The sequence below is a fragment of the Crocuta crocuta genome, unplaced genomic scaffold (genome assembly GCF_008692635.1).
Source record: "Crocuta crocuta isolate KB4526 unplaced genomic scaffold, BGI_CrCroc_1.0 scaffold164, whole genome shotgun sequence".
Lineage (NCBI taxonomy): Eukaryota > Metazoa > Chordata > Mammalia > Carnivora > Hyaenidae > Crocuta > Crocuta crocuta.
Window position 1 is genome coordinate 4,506,311 of NW_027530016.1, and position 23,435 is coordinate 4,529,745.

Genomic DNA, 23,435 nt, shown 5'->3' on the forward strand with positions numbered 1-23,435 from the left:
GTGCGGGGGGGGGGGGGGCCGGGGTTCTGCACATGCGATTTCTTGTATTTGTCCAAGTGCGTCTTCATTCTCCTCGTGTCTAGGTACTGACTAAACAGTGCTAGAATTATTGACATTTCACTTGCTTGACTTTTACTCTGTTTTCCTTCTGAAAACTGAGGGAAGGGCACGTCTTAGCTTCTCCTCCCTTTCTAAGCGTCCAAATTCAATAAACACCATGTCACCAAACACCAAGCCCTGTCCTGAAAGGTGAAAGGGAGAGGCAGATTCTATTTGAAGGAATCTTGCGACTGAAGAATCTTTTTTCTGCGCCACAAGGCTCGAGCTGAAAGCGGGTGAACATGAATGACCCAGCACCGGTCAAAGATGTGCTCTCTGCGTAGGGAAACGCTCGACTAGGGGAATGATGCCTTTTCTGTGTCAAGCTGGGATCGCTTCAATGTGGCATCAGTTACACAGACCGGCTCCTGACAGCGGTGGCGGTGTGAGCACAGCTTCTACGAGCCTTCTGCTTGAAATCCTCACGTTTCTGCACTACAGAAACACTGCCGGATGTGACAGCTACAGCCACCCCGTGCTTCCGCGTTGCGAATCCTCTGATGGCCGGAGTGAGGATCCCCTTTCCTGACTCCCTGTGCTGCACTGGGGGATCCCAAGCGGACCTTCCTCCTGAGTGGGTGGCCCGCCTCTCGCGGGCAGGGCGGCCAGGCGGAACCCTCCCTCCTCCTGCACCCCACGTACCATTAACACATTCAAAGACATCACAGCACTTTCCAGGTGTCCCATCTCCACGAGAGACTATGCGAGGGGTGGATCCCACCTCACACACGGGGAAACCACATAAGCCAGAGAGACACTCGCATCTGAAACCAAAGAAAAAGGGAAGGAAAACCCCATGAATAAACAACAACATAGAAGTCGTGAGACCACAAACAAAGCAGCAGTGGCTGTGGCAAACGACACTGTCCTGCTTCTCTGGGGTCACTGGGGAATGGGGAGTGGGTGCTGGCGTAATCTGCATTCCAAATAACAGGCTCGTCTCCTTAAGATGCACCCATGTTCGTAACTTTAACCATTTCGACAGAAATAGTCCTAAAATGCATCACGTCATTTCTTACTTAACCGGACCAGCCTAACAAGCATTTCCCTGCTGACACAGGGCTGTTTATGTGTGTACGTGATGTGTTACTCCATAAATCAGTGATGCTCGCTCAGGCCAACACGGAAGCGGGGGTGGGGGGGAAGGCTCCCGTGTTAAATGGCCCTGTGTTGCTGCTTTGTTGCTGTCGACCTTTAGGTGTTTTTCAGAGGGCTTTCTGGCCCTTCCTTCAGCCATTAAGTTAGTAGCTTTTGAGTATCTTTAGTATCTTTCTGTCCGTGTGATTGGCCTCGGAGCACCTTCATCGTTAGCCACGTTCATTTGTAATTATGTATAACACAAGAAACAGACGCTGACGGAAGACCGAGGAGCTCTTTACAAAGGGTATAAGCTCTAGTAAGTGGACTCTGTGACAGTTGCTGAAAGCTGAAAGTCTTAATTTGGGGGATCTTCGAAAGTACTACACACCCATTTATCTCTACACGCATGAATGAGGTGTTCGATGAAATGCCAGCTCGCTCTGCTGGCTCTCACCCCTACTTAAGTTCAACTCTGCTGTGGAACCTGCCTAAACACAGAAAAGTGAGAGGTGGGTATAAGCATGAAGTGAGCACAAGAGGAGGGAAAAAATGTCCACTTCCTGTTACAGGGAACCAGGCAGGGAATGAGAAGCTCAGGGCAGCAGGATATTAGGGTAAAAAATGGAATAAAAGAGGGAGCAGCTAGCCTGCAGCTCTCCCCCCAACCCCCCCGTCCCGGGGCTCCCTTGGGGATGGAAGGAGGGGGCAGAGGGCAGAGAGATGACTAAGGGAGTTTCCAGGTTGACAGGAGTAAAAAGGAAGGCATCCTAAAAAGAGACAGCCTTGCAGGAAGTACGTGGGTATTTGTGTACAGTGCAGGCCAGGATCAGGGGACAGGAACATTCCCAGCTGGGAAGAACGATTAACATGCTCATTAATTTTTGTTTTGTTTTCCCCCCACCTTCTTATTTAAGTCATTGCTTTGTTCTCCTATTGTTCTTTGGACCTCTAACAAATACGGAATACAGTCTGCTCGTAGTCCACGAGTGCCTCAATAGTCAGGTCCAGAGGTTTAGCTACATTTGCAGCTGATTGCAGAACTAAAAGGGAAACCAATGTAAATTAAAATTTGTACCAAAGACCATTAAAGCCACGGGAAAGGTGTGAACAACCCCTCTCAAGGCGGGCCCCTTCGGGCTTTAATGAGGCCATGGTTCTATCGGGGGGGCCTGGGAGAAGAGGGGGTTAGGCAGTTAAGGTTTCGCTGCGATGGAATTTCTCTTTTATGGTTTCAGATAAACGTCTGCCTGTTCTGTGTGGGAGGATCTGTATTCCTACAGGGCAACCGACTTCTAGGGCTGAACTGCAAAGGTTATTCCCTAGTCTTTCATTGTTGTGTGCCTTGTTACTACGATTGTAAGCAGGTAACCTATCCCTGTGATACTACAGTGATGACGTATTACTTCCATTTACCCTCAATCCCCCGTACAACCTCAACCCTTCGGCCCCTACAGCCCCTACAGATCAGTGGGGCTAGGGCGCCACGCGGCCACACCCTGGTTCTGGTGCGTGTCTGTCATTACAACAGCAGCATATCCTACACGAGATGCTGACTAACCTTTTCTTCCACGTCGTCTGGGATCCACATTTTTGCCTACTGATGTGTTCCGGGGAATCATTCTAACTCAAACACCAGAGAGCATACGATGAAACGGAAAATGCCTCTTCAAATACCCTTCAGGCCTTCAGGACTTTTACTGAACACTCAGGTGCCAGGCTCTCCGCTAGGCAGTCAGAAACCCCACCAAGCTGAGAACCATAATGGAGTCTGCCCTCCGGCTTCTTTTTTCCCCTTTTACATCTGACCTGTTTCTCTACAGTTAGATCTCTGTCTCGCTTTTGTAGCGATTCACAGAGATTGTCTGCAGTAGGTTACAGAAGGTCTGAAACTGCGCACAACTGCCTAGTAACCCACTTACCAAAGAACACCTCTGATGGTGAATATTTGCTTCTAAGCCCAGAAGGACTGTATGTTCAAGTTCCAGGGGTCCAGGTGCCCCGGTTTTGGCTGGCTGGCCTGCTCCCAGCTCCCTTCCCCTTCTGGACTAGCCTCTTGGCAAGCACTCCCCACCTCTTGCCATCTTTTGACTTCACATGGCTTCCACTGAACCTAAAATTAGCAGGTGTTAAAGACCTTAATAAAGACTGAACTTCCTGAGAAACCAGAAAAGGTGAGAACCTGAGCTCACATCAGATATCTATCCAGCAACTATAAGGTTGAAACTCTAGGAAAACTGTCATTTCTCTGTAAGTCAAAAATAGCCAAACGGCAATCTCATACAGTTCAACATAACACAACTCACACGGGTCGTCTTTATGCTTACTCTCTCAGGTAACGAATGGGGGACTCATCAGGACCCTTATCTGCCAAGAAAATTTAGTAGGTCTACAAATTACGTAAGCCAAGTTAGTTTTTAAAAATTCTTTAATAAGATCTAGATTCTCTGGTTTACCTTCAGTAAAGGTAGGTAGTCTGCCCTTTCATAGACGGGAATAGTGAGGCACACAGCCTAAACACATGACCTGAGATTAAAGAAGGCTTCCTGCTCTGCACTTTCCACAAGAACGAGGTTCCCTTCTGGTGAACCGTGAAAAGGAAATGTTGAATTACAAAACAACTGAAGGATGCAAACTTTTATTTTGTTCTTACCCCTGTTCTCTGCTTTCTTTATTCTTTCTTATTCTGTCCTTTCCCCCCATCTTCCTCTTACCCTTTACTGGATAAAGAGCAAGCAAGAAAATGGAGAAAATGTGTGGATTAGCAGTAGAGGAAACAGACCTGTAAGAACAAGATGCTCATGGCAGCGAGGTCAGCACTCACCCTCACTTCTAAAACCCCCTCTCTCCCAATTCCCAGGTCCTCACCTGGCCTCCTTCACCTGACTCTCTCCTTCCAACCCACACCACAGCCCAGCTCCTGTCCCTCCAGCGTCCAAGGTCGTCAGCTACCCCTCACTTAAGCGATTCGCGGCTCAGCCTAGCCTTCGACACTGTTGAGTCCACGGGCCTTTTCCCCAAGTCTCCCCTAGGGTCTTTCTCTTCATTTTCCTTCCACTCTGGTCACTCCTCAATTCTCTGCACCAGCCCTCATGCTGCTGCCTCCGTGCCGCTTACCCCTGCTCTCTCCGGAATATTCCTCATCCAGCTGTCTGTCCACATACTATCTGTCCTCCTGGGCCGACCTCAAATGCCAGCTTCTCCTGGAGCCGCCAGATACCGTTAAGTCCCTTAAGGCCCCTCTCGCTCTGTTTTGTGGGGACTTGAGTACGAATCTTACCACAAGCTCTTGTTGCATCCACTGTGCATAGTCGCTAATAAATCCTTCTCAAATGCAACAGAACCGGAAACGAATAAAAGAGGGATAACAGTAACTAAAAACAAAAGTACAAAAGGCAAAGTGAGAAGCACGACACGGAGATTTCTGTACCATGAACTCAAAAGGCTGCTTCAGGCAGAGCTGTTGGCAGGAAACCCACCGCAGAAATGCTAGGAGTTTTGTTTTCTAAATAAGTAAATAAAATAACTGCTGTATTGAGATACAATTAGCATATCATAAAACTCACATCCCTTTAAAGTGCAATTCAGTGGTTTTATACTCACAGGGTTGTGCAACCACCACAGCCACTACCTAATCTTAGAACATTTTCATCACCTCACAAAGAAACCCTGTACTCGCACTTCCTCCCCCGGCCCCTGCAACCACTCGTCTGTGCTCTGTCTCTGTGGGTCGGCCCGCTCTGGACAGTTCACATAAAAACAATCATATACTGTATGGGCGAAGGGCCTTTTAACTTCAAACAAGAAGCAACCTGCCCATGCAATTTGCCAGAAAAAAATCAAGCCTCTAATGTTATCCTCGGTATTAAGATAATGATCAATCAAGGCACCACATTAATAAATTTTTGCATAATGTAATCACAGCTGCAGCCAGGTGGGTCGCTTAGGCTGTCTTTTTTCTCCTGAGCAGGTAATGGATTCAGTACCATAATGAACAGCACTCAGAAATCATCTAAACCCCTAGAGGGCACTCCCCTCCTTAGGAGGCCCCGGCGGGCTGGCTGTGTTGGCTGAAGGGCAATGTGTACTGATGCTTTCCCTTCACGTCCTTTGCTTCCTGGACTACACAGTCCCAGGCAGGCCAGGGGCCAGGGTCCTGGCACAGCTCACAAAGTGCTTGCAAGTCTAGGCTCTACTTAATCTTTATTCTAGCTTCCACGTGCTCCTGGTGCCTCCTTATGCTGCACCGAGCACAACAAGGGCCGGCCGCCATTCACCGCTCCACCCACCCAGCCCTTCTCACTCAGGGCCACAGCTCAGGCACGCACTCTGCCTCAACCCTGCCAGGGGTAAGCTCCACAGTACCTTAAGACCACCCTACAAGGCCTCCTCCGGTCCAAAAGCAACCAAGATTGCAATATATGTTTAACTAATTAGAATTTAAAGAAAAACCTGTAACATTTGTTTTAAAAAGCGAGCAGGATTAATTTTCTCTCCTCTGACCTTCCAGAGTACACAGGGGTGCTGAATTCTTGGGACTTTACATACTTATCCTATGAAATCAAAATCTTACTGTCTCTCCTGTGAATTCCCCTAGTGTGGGGGGCATGCTTTGTCTTGTAAATGAAAAAAATGAAGGATAAAGCCATCAAAGGAATAATCTGGAATAAACATTTTATTCATGGCTAATAAAGGAGGTTAAACCATGCATTATTTTTCACAGCTTTTTCATATATAAATTTTAGACTGAGAGCTAATAGGTATAGCACTTTTCAAAACTAATATGTGGATAGAAACACTATGGAATTTGTCTAGAATGCAGATTCCAGGGTGCCATCCTCCAGATTATTTTTTCTGCAAGTCTGGAGTAGGGCTTGGAATCTACTTGCATCATAAACTCTCCAGATTTCACTGAATGGAACCTGGGACCTACTTTATGAGAAACTCGCTCCTCCAAGCACAGGCTCTCGACTGCTAGGACTTAATTTGCACTTTTAATTTGGAAAAAGCCAAGCACAACTAGTTCTATCATTTTAGTAAGAATGACAATTTGCAGGGGCACCTGAGTGGCTCAGTCGGTTAAGTGTCCATCTTCGGCTCAGGTCATGATCTCACGGTTCGTGAGTTCGAGCCCCGCGTCCGCCTCTGTGCTGACAGCTGAGAGCCTGCAGCCTGCCTCAGATTCTGTGTCTCCCTCTCTCTCTGACCCTCCCCAGCTCGCTCTCTGTCTCTCAGAAATGAATAAACATTTAAAAAAAAAAAAAAAGACGATTTGCAGCACTTGCTGCCAATCATTTGCAAAACCTCCTTCCTGCGTGAATATGGTGGCTTAGAAGAGACACACAGGGTGAAGGCAGGAACAATATGGACAATGTGGAATCATGGCCACCAGAGACCATGTGACCACAGCATGCCCCTCTGGAAGGAGATGGCTGATCCATAATGGAGCTTTCTCTAACTATACAATCGCATGTTTCTATGATTGCCATTCCCATCACCCCAATAGTCTGATCCAGATTCATCCCTTCCTACCCCTTCTCCTGGCCTCCACCCTGTCCAGCAAGCACATCACAGCCCTGCCCTTCTCCCGCCTCCTCCCCACCCCCTCTCGGTTTCAGTACTCAACCTTCAGGCCCAACTCAAGAGGGGCCTTCTCTCCGAAGCTTTCTTGGGTGATTTTTTTTTCTTTTTGGAGAAGGAGTATACTTCTACATCTACAACTCTTTCCTTTTTTCCCCCACTAAACAGGACTAAGCAACAATGGAGAAGACATGCCTGATGACCAGCCTGATGCCGGTCCTCACAACTTATGGTTTCATAACTTAGTTCAAGAATCAACAGTTCACTTCACCAGAATGACTGGAGACACTGTCACGGACACCAAACTACAGGGGGGCAGAAGAGGCCGCAGGAGAGGAGTCTCCCCTTGCCTCTCGCACAGCCACACAGCAAAGCACAGGCATACTCTGCGGTGGGCACCACGCAGAGCAGAGGCCGACTGTTATTCTAACATTCCCCTACAATAAACTCCTGCAGAGGAGGAAATGTGGAAGCAGCAGACCATCCGACTCCCCACCTTCCCCAAGCGGAGGAAAACAAGTCCGTGAGGCCCTCTGCCAACAGTACCTCCCAGTAGTGGGTTTACCCACACCTCACTGAGTGCTGGGGCCCTTCAGAGAGGGAGAATCACGGTCTATAAATTAAAAAAAACTATAGGTAGGAGGGAGCTCGCCCAAACCTTGCTTGTACTCCTAGGATTCCACTCAGTGCATTAATGAAACAAGTGTCAGGAACGGGAATTCTAATGACACATAAAACAGAGCTCTATTCTATAAAAAGTAGCTTCAGGTTTAATTAAATTTGATGCACTGGCTTTGTAGTGATTATATTTCTTTCTTCTTTCCAGAAATGCAGAAGTTAGAAAAAAAAAAAGAGAGATACTGCAAATAAAACATCCCAAAATAAACGAGTTGCCCTCCTGAGGGCCCAACTACCCTATGGAGAACGGCCCTCTTTCCTAGGGAAGTTTCCTAGGGTTCACAATTCTCCTGTCTCCCCAGAAGAGATTTACCCTTCATCCGGTAACAAAGCCTGAGTTATCCTTTATCGCGCTAATTCCCACATGATCTCCTTGCCCTGCCAACCCGGGCAGTTAAACACTTGTGTTAGTGGCGAGCCCGGGCCCGGCTCTGAGGATGGCACGTTCCCTTCCAGCAGTGGGTCCAGGGCCACTACTCTCCACCAGCAGAAACTATACGTTCTTCCCACTGCCATCAGAGACAACGGTAAAATCACTGCGTTGTTCCTGTTTGTTTCATTCTTTTTCTGTGGAGAGCAAAGAATATGCTCTAATATAGAGAAAATATAAATTGAGGGCAGTGAGGTAAAATATTCCTTTGCATTTTTAATGTTAGTAATAACAACAAAGGCCACCAAAAGGCCTTAATAAAGCAGTCGCTGTAGCCCTTCTCTGTCAGTGTTCTCAAGGGGCAGATGATGATGGCTCCCTCCTCAAGGCTGCCAAGTGGCTCAGGAAACTTAGGGTGCTAAGAAGGAAGAGAAGTGGTGTACACTGTAGGAAAATGGAATTTACAAGCCCACATGGCTCCTCTAAGACTGATAAAGTTATGTTCTAGAACGATGCTCCACGGTAAGCAGGGGGCGCTGAGGAGGCAACGGCACCTCACACACATCACCACCTGGACGGGATGGCTGGAGAAGAGAGCTGGAGCCGGCGAAGTTGCAGAGGGACTCGGTCCCGGCAGCAGAGGAACCAGAGCGCAGACACAGCTGCAAAGAATCCCTAGGGCCCGGGCCCCTGCTGAAACATGAGAGCTGGGATCTGGCAGGCATCCTGAACCACACTCAGTTTGGCCCAACAGTCTCAAAGGGACCAAGTCCCGGGAATGGAAGCCTCCTGCCTTCGTGTCCTGAGGTCTTGGAGGAAAGACGATGGCATTTGATTTCGCGGTGGGCAGGATGGCCTCAGAGAGCAAAGGGGCAGGGGTGAGAGATGCATGGAGAACCAGCGAGCAAGAGTGAGAAAGAGGGGAAACTGGCACGGTGCACTCTGGGAAGGAGGAAGACTGGCTCTGGATGTGGAGAGTAACATACGGTATTCCCATTTCAGAGCTGGAGTCACCGACTGCCTTAGCAATGGAAGCTGTGGAACATGGAATCAGCTTACATATGAACGTACAATTACTTCGTGACTATTTGCTGAGTGAGTACAAGCAGGTGGCACTTGGCTGGCTGGGGCTGGGGACACATGGGGTTCTGGCTCTTAGCTTAGTGGTTTAGCTTAGAAAGGATAGGGACGTATGATCCCACAGGAGAACACAGTGGGACATGAACCATTCTATTTCCTCTCTGGAGCACATGAAGAACATCAAAGATGTCGGGACTGAGCTATTTCATAACCTGGGTGGCCTGGGCTCCAAACGTTCCTTCAGGCCCCCAGAGCCACCTGGGGCCGGAACTGGTGCTGACACAGCATGCGTCTTTAAGCACGCGTCCACATGGACCCATCGGGGCTGCCAATACCCAGACCTCTCATCCTGGTCATCAGTGCAAAGTGCAAGATCCTCTGCTTGCCTGGCCTCCAGGGAAAGTGCATCCTCAGAGGGTACTGCTCTGCTTCCCGGGGGACTCCTTCCTCCATACTGACCTCTCCCTGGCAGACAAACTCTCTCAGCATCTGAATGTCACCACAACGTGTACCACTCAAACCTGTTCTGGAACTTACCCGGCTCACCCTGAAAGGCTATTTCCTTACAACTGCCTTTAGTGAGACAGCGAATCCCCCACACTCACTCACTCACTCACCTGGGCTGGGAGGGAGGTCAGCATCCTCCACATTGTCACTTTCCTTCACACAAGCCCTCCCTCTCTGTGGCTCTGTCTCCTATTCATTTCCTAAGAGGGGTCAGAGAGTGCACTTGGACATTAGGCCAATCTTGGGTTTGAGTTCAGGCCACTTAGGAGCTATATGACCTTGGGAAGTTACATCATCTCTCTTAGCCTCACCTGAGCCATATGTAAGATGGGGATGATTCCAGGTACTCCTCTCTCCTACGACTGCTCGGTGAATTAACTGAACTGATGTATGAAAAGCAACCTAGGACAGTATCTGGCACGCAGAAGCCCCCACCCACTGTTCACTACGTAATAATCTGGAAGGTCTCCATGTCTACATGGATGAATACCAGATCTTTTGGAATCTGGGGATCCTTGCTGCCCCTTGCACTTCAGCCACTTGTTCCTGAGGCCACAGCTTTCAAAAATCTCTGAAGCCAAACACCTTACTCACTGATCACAATGGTTCATCCACCCAGTTCTCCCATGCCCACGCTCCCATCTCCTGACTCCTTCAGCCTCCCTGAGATGGCTGCGCCCCAGATATCTTTCCCTCTCCTCTTTAGCCTGGGCCTTGTCCTGAGTGTACCTCCCTCACAATACAGCCCCAGACTCATGGTCTTTCACCTGAGCCTTCATCTTCACGATGCCTTTAAACTTCTTGTCCCTTAAACCTCCATCCACATCTGGTCCCCTGACACCAACCCCAAGTTTGCTATACCCAAAAAGGGCAAGGCTAAATGCCTTCAGGAGTCAGGCAAGAATCCTGAAAGGGCAAAGGGATATTGTAGACAACTCAAGAAGGTCTGTTCACTGTTTATTCCATGATGAAACGCACAATGTCACCATGCCTTCCGATTGCTCAAAAGAAGCCACCTTTTTACACAAAGCATCCCAGTTTTAAAATGTTAATAATTAAAGAGGAGGGGGGGAAATGAAGCAAAGAAAATATGTCTTGGGGTCAAATTCAGCCCCAAGGCTGCCAAGTGCAAACTGTAATATCCACCACCTCCCTCCCCGCTCTGTGCTGATACCCCAGCTGCCAACGGCTGCTGGAGAAAAGCACCCTCCTGGCAGTCGCCGTCCCACATCTTCAACATTGAAGACCTTCCTGTGCCTGACAGTCAGTCCTCTACTCACTCCGAGAATCCCTTCATCCGCGATGCCTTCCTTCGGTGGGAGGCACAAAGAAAAAACCGCTGATGCCATGCGTATGCGTGTGTGAAGGGAGGCCGTGAGTGGGCAGAGACTGTTAAGTGTCTAACAGGCGTGTGGGAACGGGGGTGGAGGCAAGGACATTCTGGGAAGAGGGAAGAACGTACTCAAACTTGCAGAGGCAACAAAGAATACGGTGTATTTAAGGCTAGAACAAGTGGTTCAGCCCAACGGGGGACACGTTATGCATTGAGAGGGGGTGTGGGGGTTTAGCGTAGGGGTACCTGCAGGGGGTGTGGCTGGGGAGGAAGCCCAGGGCTGGGTAAGAAGGGAACCTGGTTACGATCCTAAGAAGCATCTTTAACTGAAAGCAATAGGGAAGTAAATAAAACATTTTAAACAAGTGATGCGGTCTTGAAAAGAGATGGTTTTCTGAGGGGGGGAACCAATATTGTCATGAATTCCAGTTTTCTCGGATCATAAAGATAGATGGGATAGTGATAATGTTTTAAGCTATACGACACACTAAAAGTTAAAAAAAAATCCATGACCACAACAGCCTAGAATGCCCTTTCCTCTTTCTCCAGCTGCTGAACTCTGACTCATTCTTAAAGACTCAGCTCAAAAGTCAAATCCAACATTTTTCCAAATCAGAACTAGTAGCCCTCTGCTCTGTCAGCAGTTTTTTTTTTTTTTTTTTTTGCAAGCTCCAACTTCTACAGCACGTAGCACTTTAAACTGTAACGATTTATAGGTGTTTGCCTTTAGACTGTAAGCTCCTTAACATCACAGTCTACGTCTTATTCCCACCAGGTAGCACGGCATGCGTGCAGCACCTGGTAAACACTCAAATATTTGTTCCCTAAGCAGATCAAAAAAACCACTAAGGGGTTTTAATGCTAGGGCTTGCCACAGATCAACTATCTGCAAACTTCGTTGAAAGCACTGACTATTTATTTATCTGTACTCGGCACTAATGACAGACAGGGACGTGCCCTTGCCCTCAAAAGTATACCATCTAATGTCTCAAGAAGTATCATTAAGGGTCTTCAGGAATCCATGACGGAGTCATGGTAATCAAAGTGCTCGATCGTAGGTCACAAGAGCCACGACATACAACTTCTTTCCTTTTCAAAAAAAAAAAAAAAAAAAAAAGGCCAAGTCAGGAAAGGGCAATTTAAGATGCACCTGTCTGTGAGACACTCACAGATGAACTGAGCATCAAGTTCAAGAGGACAAGTTGTCCTTACCTTCACCTGAACTGCAGTTAAGCAGCCAAATGTCTGTCTACTGGGCAAATATAACCCTGAACTCTCTGCAGACTGCCATCTACACAACAGTGAGGAGTCCTATCACTTCCATCCAACATACAGGTGCAAATAACCGTAAAAAACAGTCCATGGGATCTGGGGTTGTTGGCATTTCCAGAAGAAGCAGGATTTTAACATTTTAGATTTGCTTACCGGTTATGTGAATAACGTCACAAAACAGATTTGCAAAGCCGTCTGGAGCTGTTCTCTTTGCCTGTGTCGTGGTGAGGATACTATGAAAGGCGGGTGGGTGGGGGAAGTCTGCGAGGTTCACTATATCCACGCAGTGGAGCCTGCTTCCCAACTTACTGAAAGTCTCAGGGCTGAAGAAATTCGGTTGAGTTTCTTTCTTTTGGGGAGAGTCAAAGGGCCAGGTATTTCAGGGTCTGGTGATAGCCACTCAGACCAAACTGTAAGCCACTCAATGAGAGCCTTGAACTTCCGTTTCAGGACTTACACAAATGTAAAATAAGACTAGATACACTTTCATGGTGAGACACTAAAGGCCTAAAGAACTAGTATAGGAAGAGCAGGGCGTACACATCTGAAGTGAATTATTGACAAATTAAACTCTCTACAAGGGAGATAGTTCATCTCCATGGACAAGGGCTTTACTTCTAGGAAAGCATATTTGCTTCAATCTGGGGTTAAGTCCAAAAATAACATGGAATTCCTAAAATTATTTTGTTTTAAAAACATCAGAGTTTAATATAGACTCTGGCTTTTTTAGTTATGAGTTGACTTGCTCTTTTGGGCCAAAAATTACTGTGGCAGAGGGCAACAGAAGAGCTGTTCTTTTCTTAGTTGAGAAAGAAGGACTTCAAATATATTTCCAAAGTTTTTTCTGGATGTGTTTAAAAACAGAGAGAATGCTACCATGATAGCAGGTCAAGAGCCAGGAATGTTTTAAATCTGTGTTATGCTAATGCATATTTTATATATTGTATAATTTAATTTTATTTATTACCAAAAAGCAGACGGACAAATTATCCAAATTAAAGAGAACATGCAAAAAGTGAACTGAATGAGAGAAATCTGTCCTAACAGACTAATCCTACCAAAAATAAAAAATGTTATTAAGTGTCATCTTTGAGACAATGTTTTAGGAACAGATGGATATGATAATTAATTACAAGGTTCTTAATTTGATGAAGTCCTTTTGAAAATGCCTACGTGGGGGCCATTTCCACTGGCTAGCTTGAGTAGGTGTGATACAAGCAATTTAATTACCTAACACAATGTTAAAAGCACATGCATCTGCAACAGATACTTGATCATCTAAAGGACTTAACGCTGTCTCAGGGAAAAACTAAGGAGTGCTCCCTGAGCTTTGAGAAGGAAACTTTCAGTTCCAAGCCGCTCTCAGGAAGTTTCTGGCTTTGACATAGGTGTCCGGCTGGGCTAATGTGCCCTGTGTTGAGAGTCTTGTCCTTTGTGTTCCTGGCCTTGTCTAATCCTCCCGCCCCTCAGCCTCCCCTCCACCCCCACTCCCAAGACTTCAACCAGCAGAATGACAGACTGAGGCTCTGGAATTGGCTGAGGAGCTCTATCTAAAGCGTTCAATAGCCCAAGTGTAAGTACTTTAGCAGAGGACTCCTGATACTCACCCCAAACCTATCACTAAGAAGTGGACAGGGAATAAGAAAATCCTCTGGGTTCCCCATGAGGGGGGAGCTGTATGATCCCAAGATTTAAAACAGCAGGCAAACGGGAAGGGCTAGGATAAATCATGATCAGTTTTTCTGTACGTGTGCTTTTTGAAGTCCCTGATTTCTGAGTTTGGATTTAAAGCTGACAAATTACTTTACAGCTTTTTAGAAAATTGTTTCTATTATTTGCTGGAAAGCCAATCTACTAATTGATTTCTTTTTTATATATTCCTTTTTTTAAATATTTGAGAGAGAGAGAGAGCATGAGTGGAGCAAAGGGAGAGAGAGAGGAAGAGAATGAATCCCACGCAGGCTCCATGCTCAGTGAGAAGCCCAACATGGGGCTCGAACTCACAAACCATGAGATCATGACATGAGTCGAATGCAAGAGTCGGATGCTTAAACAACAAAGCCACCCAGCCACCCTTAATTGATTTTCTTCGTGAAGGCAGATCACTCTCTGTGTTCCCTTCTTACTACCTTCCCAAAGTCTGCAACTTTCTTGGCACTGACAGAGCTGATTATTTGTAAGGCGTTGCATTTCTCCATCCCGGGCCCTGTCTTACTCATCACCGGGCCCGGACACCAAACTAAGCCCAGTGTTCTCTGACTTCCATGAAGTCCTCAAAGGGTCTCCGACATCTCACTAACATTTTCAAAGCTGCACCTTTTTACTCACTGTGTCATTGTGGTTCAATTAGTTTTCATTTAACTCAAGTGCTTCTGAAGGGAAGGGACAACCTGCCAAAAATTCCACTCAGATAGAATCCTTTGGTGGAGTCAGTACCAGAAAAAGCGTCTTCTCTCAAGATCTACATCTCTTCCTAAGAAACAGCAGACCAGCAGTTTGCTATTTCCATAATACAAGGTAGCACCGACAAGTCAGATTTTCTTGAGAGCACGATACCAGGACTGAGGAAAGGGGGACTAAACATCCTAGATTCAGATCAGGAGGTATCCTTCAGATGCAATGGAGCTGGCATCCTTCGTTTTATCTTACTTTCCCTCCCAGAACTGTAGTGTTTCAAGCAGTTATGATATGACAGAGTACGAGTGAGAAATTGTCTTCTGAAGTCAAGGTCTTATAAGAGACAAAATATAACTGAGGGTCAAACAAAGAAAAGGGAACTTAATTCAGGAAATTGTTTTCTATTTAAAGAGTTGCAGAGAGAGGGGCGCCTGGGTGGCTCAGTTGGTTAAGAGTCCAACTTTGGCTCAGGTCATGATCTCACGGTTCGTGGGTTCAAGCCCCATGTCGGGCTCTGTGCTGACAGCTAGCTCAGGAGACACATTCTGTGTCTCCCTCTCTCTCTGATCCTACCCTGCTCACGCTGTCTCTATCTCTCTCTCAAAAATAAATAAAACATTAATAAAATAAAGACTTGCAGAGAGAAACGGTCTGCTTAAAGTCAGGAAGAGAGAAGCCAAGGCTCTTCCACTGATATAATGCTGTGTGGGTACATGTCCATGTGCATTTCCGCATTAGACTAAAATACAGAACAACGCAGGAAAAATGAGCAGGAGCCGAATACAGAGTGGCAGGGGACAAAGACCAAACCTCAGGGAAAGTGAGGCAGCAACAGCTGGGGACAAACAAGTGAAAGCATGGGTCCCAGAGCCATGGAGCAGCCAGACACAGGGTGTGTGGTTCNTAGTCTCCAATCTGCTAGATGAGGGGCTATTTATAGCTATAAAAAATAAAATGTGACTAGCAATAGTCCATTAGCCATTGACCAATCGGTAATCTACTTTACTGGATTATCACCCAGCTTTCATAATTCAACAAGTCTGATAACCTGATTTAAATCATTAGTCTTTTCTTTTTTTTCATATTTTTAAAATTTATTTCTAGGATAGAGAGAGAAAGACAGCTTGAGCAGGGGAGGGTCAGAGAGAGAGAGAGGGAGTCACAGACTCTGAAACAGGCTCCAGGCTCTGAGCTGGCAGTCAGCACAGAGCCGGACGCGAGGCTCGAACCCACGAACCGTGAGATCATGACCTAAGCGAAAGTCGGATGCTTAACAAACTAAGCCACCCAGGCGCCCCTTAAATCATTAGTCTCTTAAGTTTATATCATTTTGCCTTTCCTAAGTTGGTTTTTTTTTTAAAGAAAATGGAAAAAAGTAAACAATTTTTTAATAACTTTGTTTAGATTCCCCCCACGCCCCTTCCTATCACCATCTCTCTCTCGCATTCTAAGTTCAGGGATTTTCTAAAATGTTCTTTCTTTCTCTCCCAGGAGTCTATCACCCACAGCTTGGGTTCTTCCCCCTTTAAAAGGTTTGGAAAAGTCAAAACATTTAAAGGTAGAAGTCACTTCCGAGGTCATCAAATCCCTCTTCCTCTTTTTCTCTCTGAGAGAAGAAAACAGACCCAGATGATGAGAGAGACTTGTCCGAATAATGCAGAAGTGAGTCTGCACCCCAGCACTCCATCTCTGGTCATGTGCTGTCTCCCGGGAACCAGGTCATGTATGGAGGAGAACTCCTTAGCTGCTGGACAGTTTACACACGGGCACACATCTGATCACAGGCTGAGACAACAAAGGGAAGCGTAGGACGTGGCGTGTTAGGTGTCCTAAGTGGTGGGACCAGTGAGGGCCAGATGGAGAGTGAGCTCAGGGCCATAGGGGACCATAAGCCCAGTGGTCTGTGTTCACACAACATAGCTGTGCCACCCCCCAGGCAGGGCCCCTCCCACCTCCCAAGCTCCTCCATGTCCCCAACAGGGAAGCCATACAGCCTGCCGCCTGAATGGGACTCCGGTTTGTCTGCATTTCCGGTGGAACTGTACTTAGATGGTAATGTGCTCCAGACAGTCTCTGAAACTTTGTGGGGAAAACAAAGTCACATACTCATCAACACTGTACCTAAGAGACCATCTAAAGATTTGAAATTATTTTGGATTAAGGGAAAAAAGTGAAAAGTGCTTCTAAATCTTGATTTAAACATAAAGCAGGTTTTTCAGGGTCTCAGAAAGCAAGAGATGTAAATGTTCTGGATATAGGTTCTGGCGGAGAATCAGACCCGTTAGTCAGAGAGAGGCTGGAGCCAGGAGGGAGCTTGGGAACCTGGCTGGATGCACTGTGTACAACCCAGGAAAAACCCTATTTTAGGTCTGAGCATCATAAACAATGACTTCACTGATTTCCACCTCAAAATAACCCGACTGGATTTTTTGGAATTACTTTTAAGGAATTCATATTTATAGACAGTATAGTTGCAGGACAAAACGTTTGGGACAAATCTCATTAAAATAAACTCTGAATGGGAGACTGTCAATAACATATTACATTCATTCATCTTCTTAATAAAAATATGGAAGCTTAATAAGTAACAAGTCAAAAGGCGTAAGGGCAGTGAAAAACTTATCTGACTTACAATGAAAGAAAATAAGGTAGAGGATATTGTGGTCTAGATTTTTAACTAGTTAATGACTAGTTAATAAACCTGCTACTAAAAAGACACAAACAATCAGAGGCAAAGGGAAGTCTGTAAAATTAGGCACATTCACTGGACATAGCCAAGAGTTAGGAGTGTCGAGGAAAAAGGACTCCAGGAGCTATCTTCTTGAGAAGCAGCCCAAGTGCATGGCGGTCTGGACTGGCTGACACAGGATAACATGGGTCACACAGACCTACATCCTAGGCTGGATCAACCCTTTAGCTACAGCTGGTGGGTCCATTTCTCTCAGCCAACCATTCTCTAATCAATCATTACAGAGAAGAACTTTGTGTAACATCTCTGCAAGCTTTTGTTTGTTTTTAAAATGGACCTGGTTTCACCAGGCAGAACTTGCAGCATCCAAAAATGGCACTCTCTGTTAAACCAAGTTTAACCACATAGTCACAACTTTAAGGAGGGAAGTTCAAAACAATGGTCAGCTAAATGATACCCCAGGTAAGGTGGTGGGTGCCCAGAGGCTCCTACATCACGGCTCTACTCCCAGGTGAACCACGCCCTGACGGGAGGAGGAGGAAACAGCAGCAGAAAGGTAGCAGATTGTGGAAGAACCACCCAGTTAACACACGGAGGCGTGAGGAATGACAAATCTCCGTTGCTTTAAGCTTCTGCTATTGGGGGTGGTTTGTCACACAACAATGGGTAACTGAAACATCTACATATGGTGTGAATATGTACGATGCTGAGATACATACATACGTTGACGAAATATAAATTCATAACCACTGGTATCATTTCCTGGTCTTAAAAACAACAGCAAAATATGGCTATCAACACCGCAGTGGAAAGGACAAGGCTTTGGGATCCAAGAAGTAGGGCTGAAGACTTGGACCTGCTCTCCTCCTTGTACCAAAGAACACATGATTCTTCACAACTATGTTTTCTTACCTATGAATTCCTCATGGAATCAGAATGATAAAATGAGAACAACAGAAACGTGAGAGCTTTGTAAACAGTAAGGCACATTACACAGGTAAGCTGTCCTTGGTACCGCCACCTTCATGTTACTTAAATGCTTAGTCGTCCCCATAAAGGCACCATCTGGACCAACGTATCAGACCTAACTTCCTCTGCTCTAAGTTTCCTTTTGCAGGGAGGCATTTGCACGCGCACATGCACACACAGGACCTTCCAAAAACCACAGGTGTCATGAGCCCTGTGGACAGTGCTGTTCTTCCTTCCTGCCATCACTCAGTGTTTAGGTTCAAAGCCACCAGCCCTCAGTCCTTTCCCCGTCTCCTGAAAGTTGTGATGACTCACATCATATCCCAGGGCGCAAAGGGGAGAAAAGGTGAAAAATATCAGGAGGGTGCTTGGAAACCTAAAACCTAGCTGAGGAAAGAAGAATTAAAAATGGTTAAGAGTTAATCATATTGTAAGAAAGAATGACATCAGAATGGGATGATGTTCAGGCAAAGACAGCAAAAGGGGAAAACGAAGGATGGGCCACTGAGAAAAAGCAGGGGTGCAGCAAGTCCAGAAGGAATAATAACCTGTCTGCAGGAAGGGCAAGGCAAAGTGGGAAAACCAGTATCTGTCAGGAATGGAAGAGGAAAGAAAGATCCATGTATGATGAGACGCTCTAGAGAGGAGTGTCTGCCACTTGTAAGAGCTCAAGTTATGCTTGAAGAACGGATGAGTAACAGAAAACAGGGAACTCAAACGAAAATTCACAAACTGCACAAGGACTCACACAGAAACAGGGCAGTGAGGGGCTGGGATGGGTAAGAGAGTCTCACTGGGAATGGCAGTTCCATCTGTTTTCCTGTTTTTGTTTTTTTTTTTAATTTTTAAAAAATGTTGTATTTATTTTTGAGACAGAGAGAGACAGAGCATGAGAGGGGGAGGGGCAGAGAGACAGGGAGATACAGAATCCGAAGCAGGCTTCAGGCTGTGAGCTGTCAGCACAGAGCCTGACACGGGGCTTGAACCCACAAACATGAGATCATGACCTGAGCCGAAGTCGGAGTCCTAACTAACTGAGCCACCCAGACACCCTAATGGCAGTTCCATTTGGATGAGAATGAGAGAGAGAGTAATTTGTTCTATAAAGTGAGGGGGGCAAACTCCACGAGCTCCCCTCCTGTCCTGGAAGCCCAATACATCCTTACAAAAGAGGGATCATTAAGTTAAGCCTCTACTACCAACATTTCTGATACCTTCACCCTAACTGTGAAGGGCTTTCCCCTGAATTCTCCACATCACTGATTTTGCTCCAAAATGGCTCTAAATTCTTAATAATGCTTTTTATAAACATGTGGTGAAGATCAAATAGTTATAACTGAATTTTACGTATTGTAAAATGCTCTTCTTTGTATCTAAACATCATGCTCTTAAAGACAAATCACACTAAAGAATAAAGTCATGTGGTTTTTTTTCCTCTTAAAATACTCCTGATATTACTCATAGAAGGCTCTCTTCTTTTTATTTCCATTTTCACATGATCATTTGGGTTTTTATTCTCTTGCCACAGTAGGACTTAACATCCTACTTAGTAAGTGGGAACGCACTTAATATGCTAAACTAGGTTTAACCACAGTCTGAGCGTATTCTGCAGTTACCGACTCATTCCGTATGAATGCATGTAGAGAGGAAGAGAAGAAGACACAATTCCTGACCTCTAGAAATGTCCGTTAGTTGGAGAGACAAGACTACGCATGTAGCAGTGAAGTAACAATGCAAGGAAATATGTGATTAATTGGCAACACAGAAAAGAATACGTGAGGAGTTCCTAGGGAGAAGGATGGGTGTTGGTTGAAGCGTGAAGACCTTTTGGATAAAGTGGAATTTAATTGGAGTCCTGCAGTGTGAACAATATTAGAAAAGGTGGAAGGGAGAGATAAAGGCTTTGAGAGGTGACCTTGGTGCCTGGGATGCAGAATTTCTGCAGTATGGAGAAGTGGGCCATAAAGAAGGGGGCTGGGGGAGTACTATTATCACCCAACAGTGGGAGGGTAACAGGAAACTAAAAACATTCAGGTTTTCTTCTTCAACAAAGAAATCAACATCGCCTAGCATGGGCCTGCTTGTTCATTCGTTCATTCATTCACCCATCAACAAACGTAGGTTGACACATTACAACAATTCCTACTCTAGATACTAGAGGCTATATTCTCTTCCCTTGAAATCACACAGAGTAGGAAATATTGACCAAAAGAAAAAAAATCAATGATGTCAATGTATTATAAAAATGTACTTCAAGAGATACATGGGAATTAAATTACAAGTGAGCAGAGGAGGGCACCTAAGTCCTAACACTTAAAGAAAAGGAAATGCAGTCCAGAAAGGGGAGCAGAAGTGGTAGGAGGGGAAGGCGCTCAGGGAAGCGAGCTGCCAGCACGTGTGAGTGTGAGCCGAGCATGGGTGAGCGCAGAGAGGGGTCTCATCCAGGTGGGAACGCAGGATGTATGTGGAGCAGGGGCGGGGAGGACGTATGGGTCACTGACCGTCTAATATACAGGAAACTAAAGGGCTGTGAGAACTTCTCCCTTCCCTGCAAATAATTTACAGTGGATTTTCAATGACTTCCTTCTCTGTTTTCAATTTCTTCATTAGAGGCACCTTTAACTGACCGACCATTCTTGAGTCCTGGATGCCAAAGTCAAAATTATGTCAACACAAGAATAAGCATCCTAAGGTTTATGTTTATAAGACTCATAGAAGCTTGGAGATAAAACGGAAGGCATCTAGCTGAACCTCCTTTCCAATGTAACATTTCTTCTAAGCATTCCTGGCAGGTGGCCACCCAGATGGAAAGAAATCTCCCCAGCTCCGGGGAGCTCAGGAAGCAGCTCAATTCATCACCGTACCTCATTAGTTGTGAGAAAATTTTTTCCTTAAACTGAGATTAAATATGTCTTCCAGGAGCTCTTACCCACTTCGATCCCCTGGAGAGACTGTAAAAACGCCTACTGTTCCTCCTACACGCATATGGGTGCCATGTTTTAACAGTGACTTGAGAATTGTCCCTCTTACTCACTGAAGGACGTGTTAATTAACAACTGGCTGAGCTGTGATTAATTAGGTTCTCTAATATAACGTGCCACCTTCCTTTGCATGAAGACCTTGAAGGGACATCTGTTACTGTGAGGGCCGCTCCCTGGTCCTCCATTACGGACTTGTAATACCTCACATTTGCACAATGCTTCGCCCCTTTCCAACTATCTTTACATACGTCATCACGCTGTAATGTCCTAAGAGGGGGCTGCTTGCTGTGAGTACGTTCCCTCCACAAAGATCATTGACCTGCTTTATGGTACCAGACAACGGATACAACAAGGGATGTGACTCACATCTGAGAGGCTCCCAGAGCTTCTGACACGGTGAAGGTCAGGGAAGAACTCGTGTTGTTTTACGAGAAGAAAAGAAATTGTCACAACACACTCTGGATGTCTACTCCAATTATGGGCTATAAATCACTGGCACTTATCTACGGACCATATGTATTCATATGTTAACAGGGCCATTTGTAAAATCAAAATGGCTCCTGTAATAAACACACGTGGGAAGTGCCTGGCACTGGATGGGTCAGACGGACAGGTTTAGAAAGGGAGCTAAGGAAGTCCCCATTTCAGCTGTGGATATTAAATGCAGAGCACAGGAGAAAGAAATGAGTCAATTTAGGGGCTCCTGGGTGGTTCAGTCGGTTAAGCATCCAACTTCGGCTCACGTCATGATCTCATCATTTGTGGGTTCAAGCCCCGTGTCAGGCTCTGTGCTGACAGCTCAGAGCCTGGAGACTGCTTCGGATTCTGTGTCTCCCTTTCTCTCTGCCCCTCCTCCAGTTGTGCTCTCTTTTCTCTCTCTCTCAAAAATAAACACTAAAAAAAAAAATTATTTTTAAATAAAAAAAAAAAAAAGAAAGGAGTCAACTTAGTCCACATGATGCCTTAGTGGCCTTGGAAAGGCGGAGCAGAGGTCATGGCAGGGAAGAGGGGAGGGCATCTCTGCAGGAGAAACTATAAACTCCATGTTTCTGAACACGGTCTTCCCCAAAGTCAAGCACGAAGGGCCAGCTGGTTCTCTGGAGACTGTCAAGGACGCGACCTGGAGACCCTCAATTTCTGGAGTGAGCCTGGTCCTGTAGGCCTAAGTGGATGTCCTGCTACTACAACTAAAATGAGAGTAACTCTTTTCCCCATCAAGGCAAAGAGGGCTGGCTTGCTTCTCTAGAAAGCACCAGCAGAGCCTAGACTCCTCTTTGCCCCGGCAAGTAGCAGGTCCAGGGGATGCGTGATGGCAAATGTTAAGGATTCCGTGGGCAGCAGCTCCGTGGGGCCTGGAGCGTTTCACCCCATTGGACACGACACGTAAGAACCGGGACGACTCACTGCAGAGGATGCAGTGATGTCCCTACTCTGCCCAGCACCCCGCTGCCTCCCTGGCTGCGTGCTGAGGGACACGTGTGCCTGTCGAGTGCCCAGGCGCCCCGGCAGGAAGAACCTGTAAGGGGCACTGACTTAACCTGAGGACACCTGGCTTTGATCCGAGGAACGAGACGTGTAAAGACCAAGTCACAGGAGCGGTTTGGATTTCTCCAGAGAAACAGGAGAGTGTTCTGTCTCCCTGGTAACTCAGGGAGGGCGCAGTGCGTGCCTGAAAGTGTGCCTTCGGTGATGCTAACCCCCGAGACAGAGGAGGGCTGATCACTGATGACGGACCAACCTTGTCGGCAGGGTGCAGCAACCGTCCGCCGTGAGTCTGACTTGAGTCTCGTAGCTGTCCAGGGGGCACACGGCCTGCTGAACGGAGGGGCACTCCACGGTGCTGCAGTCCACGCTGAAAACTGGAAGGGGCAAACAGAGGCACCATTTACTGTTACATTTACTTGCACTCGGAGTCCCCGAAAGGAAACACTGGCTCTTCGCAAATGTCTGCGGTTTCCTTGCTCCCCAGAACCCACTCGTCGCACTGATGTTTTCATTTCAGTCAAGGCCAGGGAGTGGCAGCAGGGCCCCTATCTGTGCCAGGAAGGCAGGGGACAAGACCTTGAGAGTTAGGAACGAAGACGCGGAGAGAGAGGGAAGCCAGCGGTGGTTACGTGGATGGCGAGGGTCAGCCGGACGCGTCTCTGGCAGAACACTGCAAGAGCCGGACAAGGGACTGTTCTGCCTGAGGCTGAACAGCAGTTCAGTGTACCCAGCAGTTAAAAAAAAGTCTGACCAATGGTTAGAAACTTGCAAAGAGGAAATCACTACATTCTAGACCTGCTCACAGGCCGTATTAGAAACGCACAAGAACCAGGATGTTAGAAATACTGCGAAGCAAGAAGTAGCTGGGATACAACAAGTCAAACGTAGCAAAGGAGGTGAGCACACAGTCCGAGTAGA

At 46.5% G+C, this 23,435-nt stretch overlaps 1 protein-coding gene across 1 annotated transcript in view; it reads right to left on the bottom strand.

The window, feature by feature from the left end:
* Positions 1–23,435, bottom strand: part of CRIM1 (cysteine rich transmembrane BMP regulator 1) — a 153,858-nt gene that overhangs the window by 80,597 nt on the left and 49,826 nt on the right. The window contains exons 4-5 of the mRNA XM_077764309.1: positions 22,771–22,891; positions 742–863 (exon numbers count right to left, since the gene is read on the bottom strand). Coding sequence (XP_077620435.1) covers positions 742–863; positions 22,771–22,891 — 243 coding nt within the window. The remainder of the gene's footprint in view (positions 1–741; positions 864–22,770; positions 22,892–23,435) is intronic.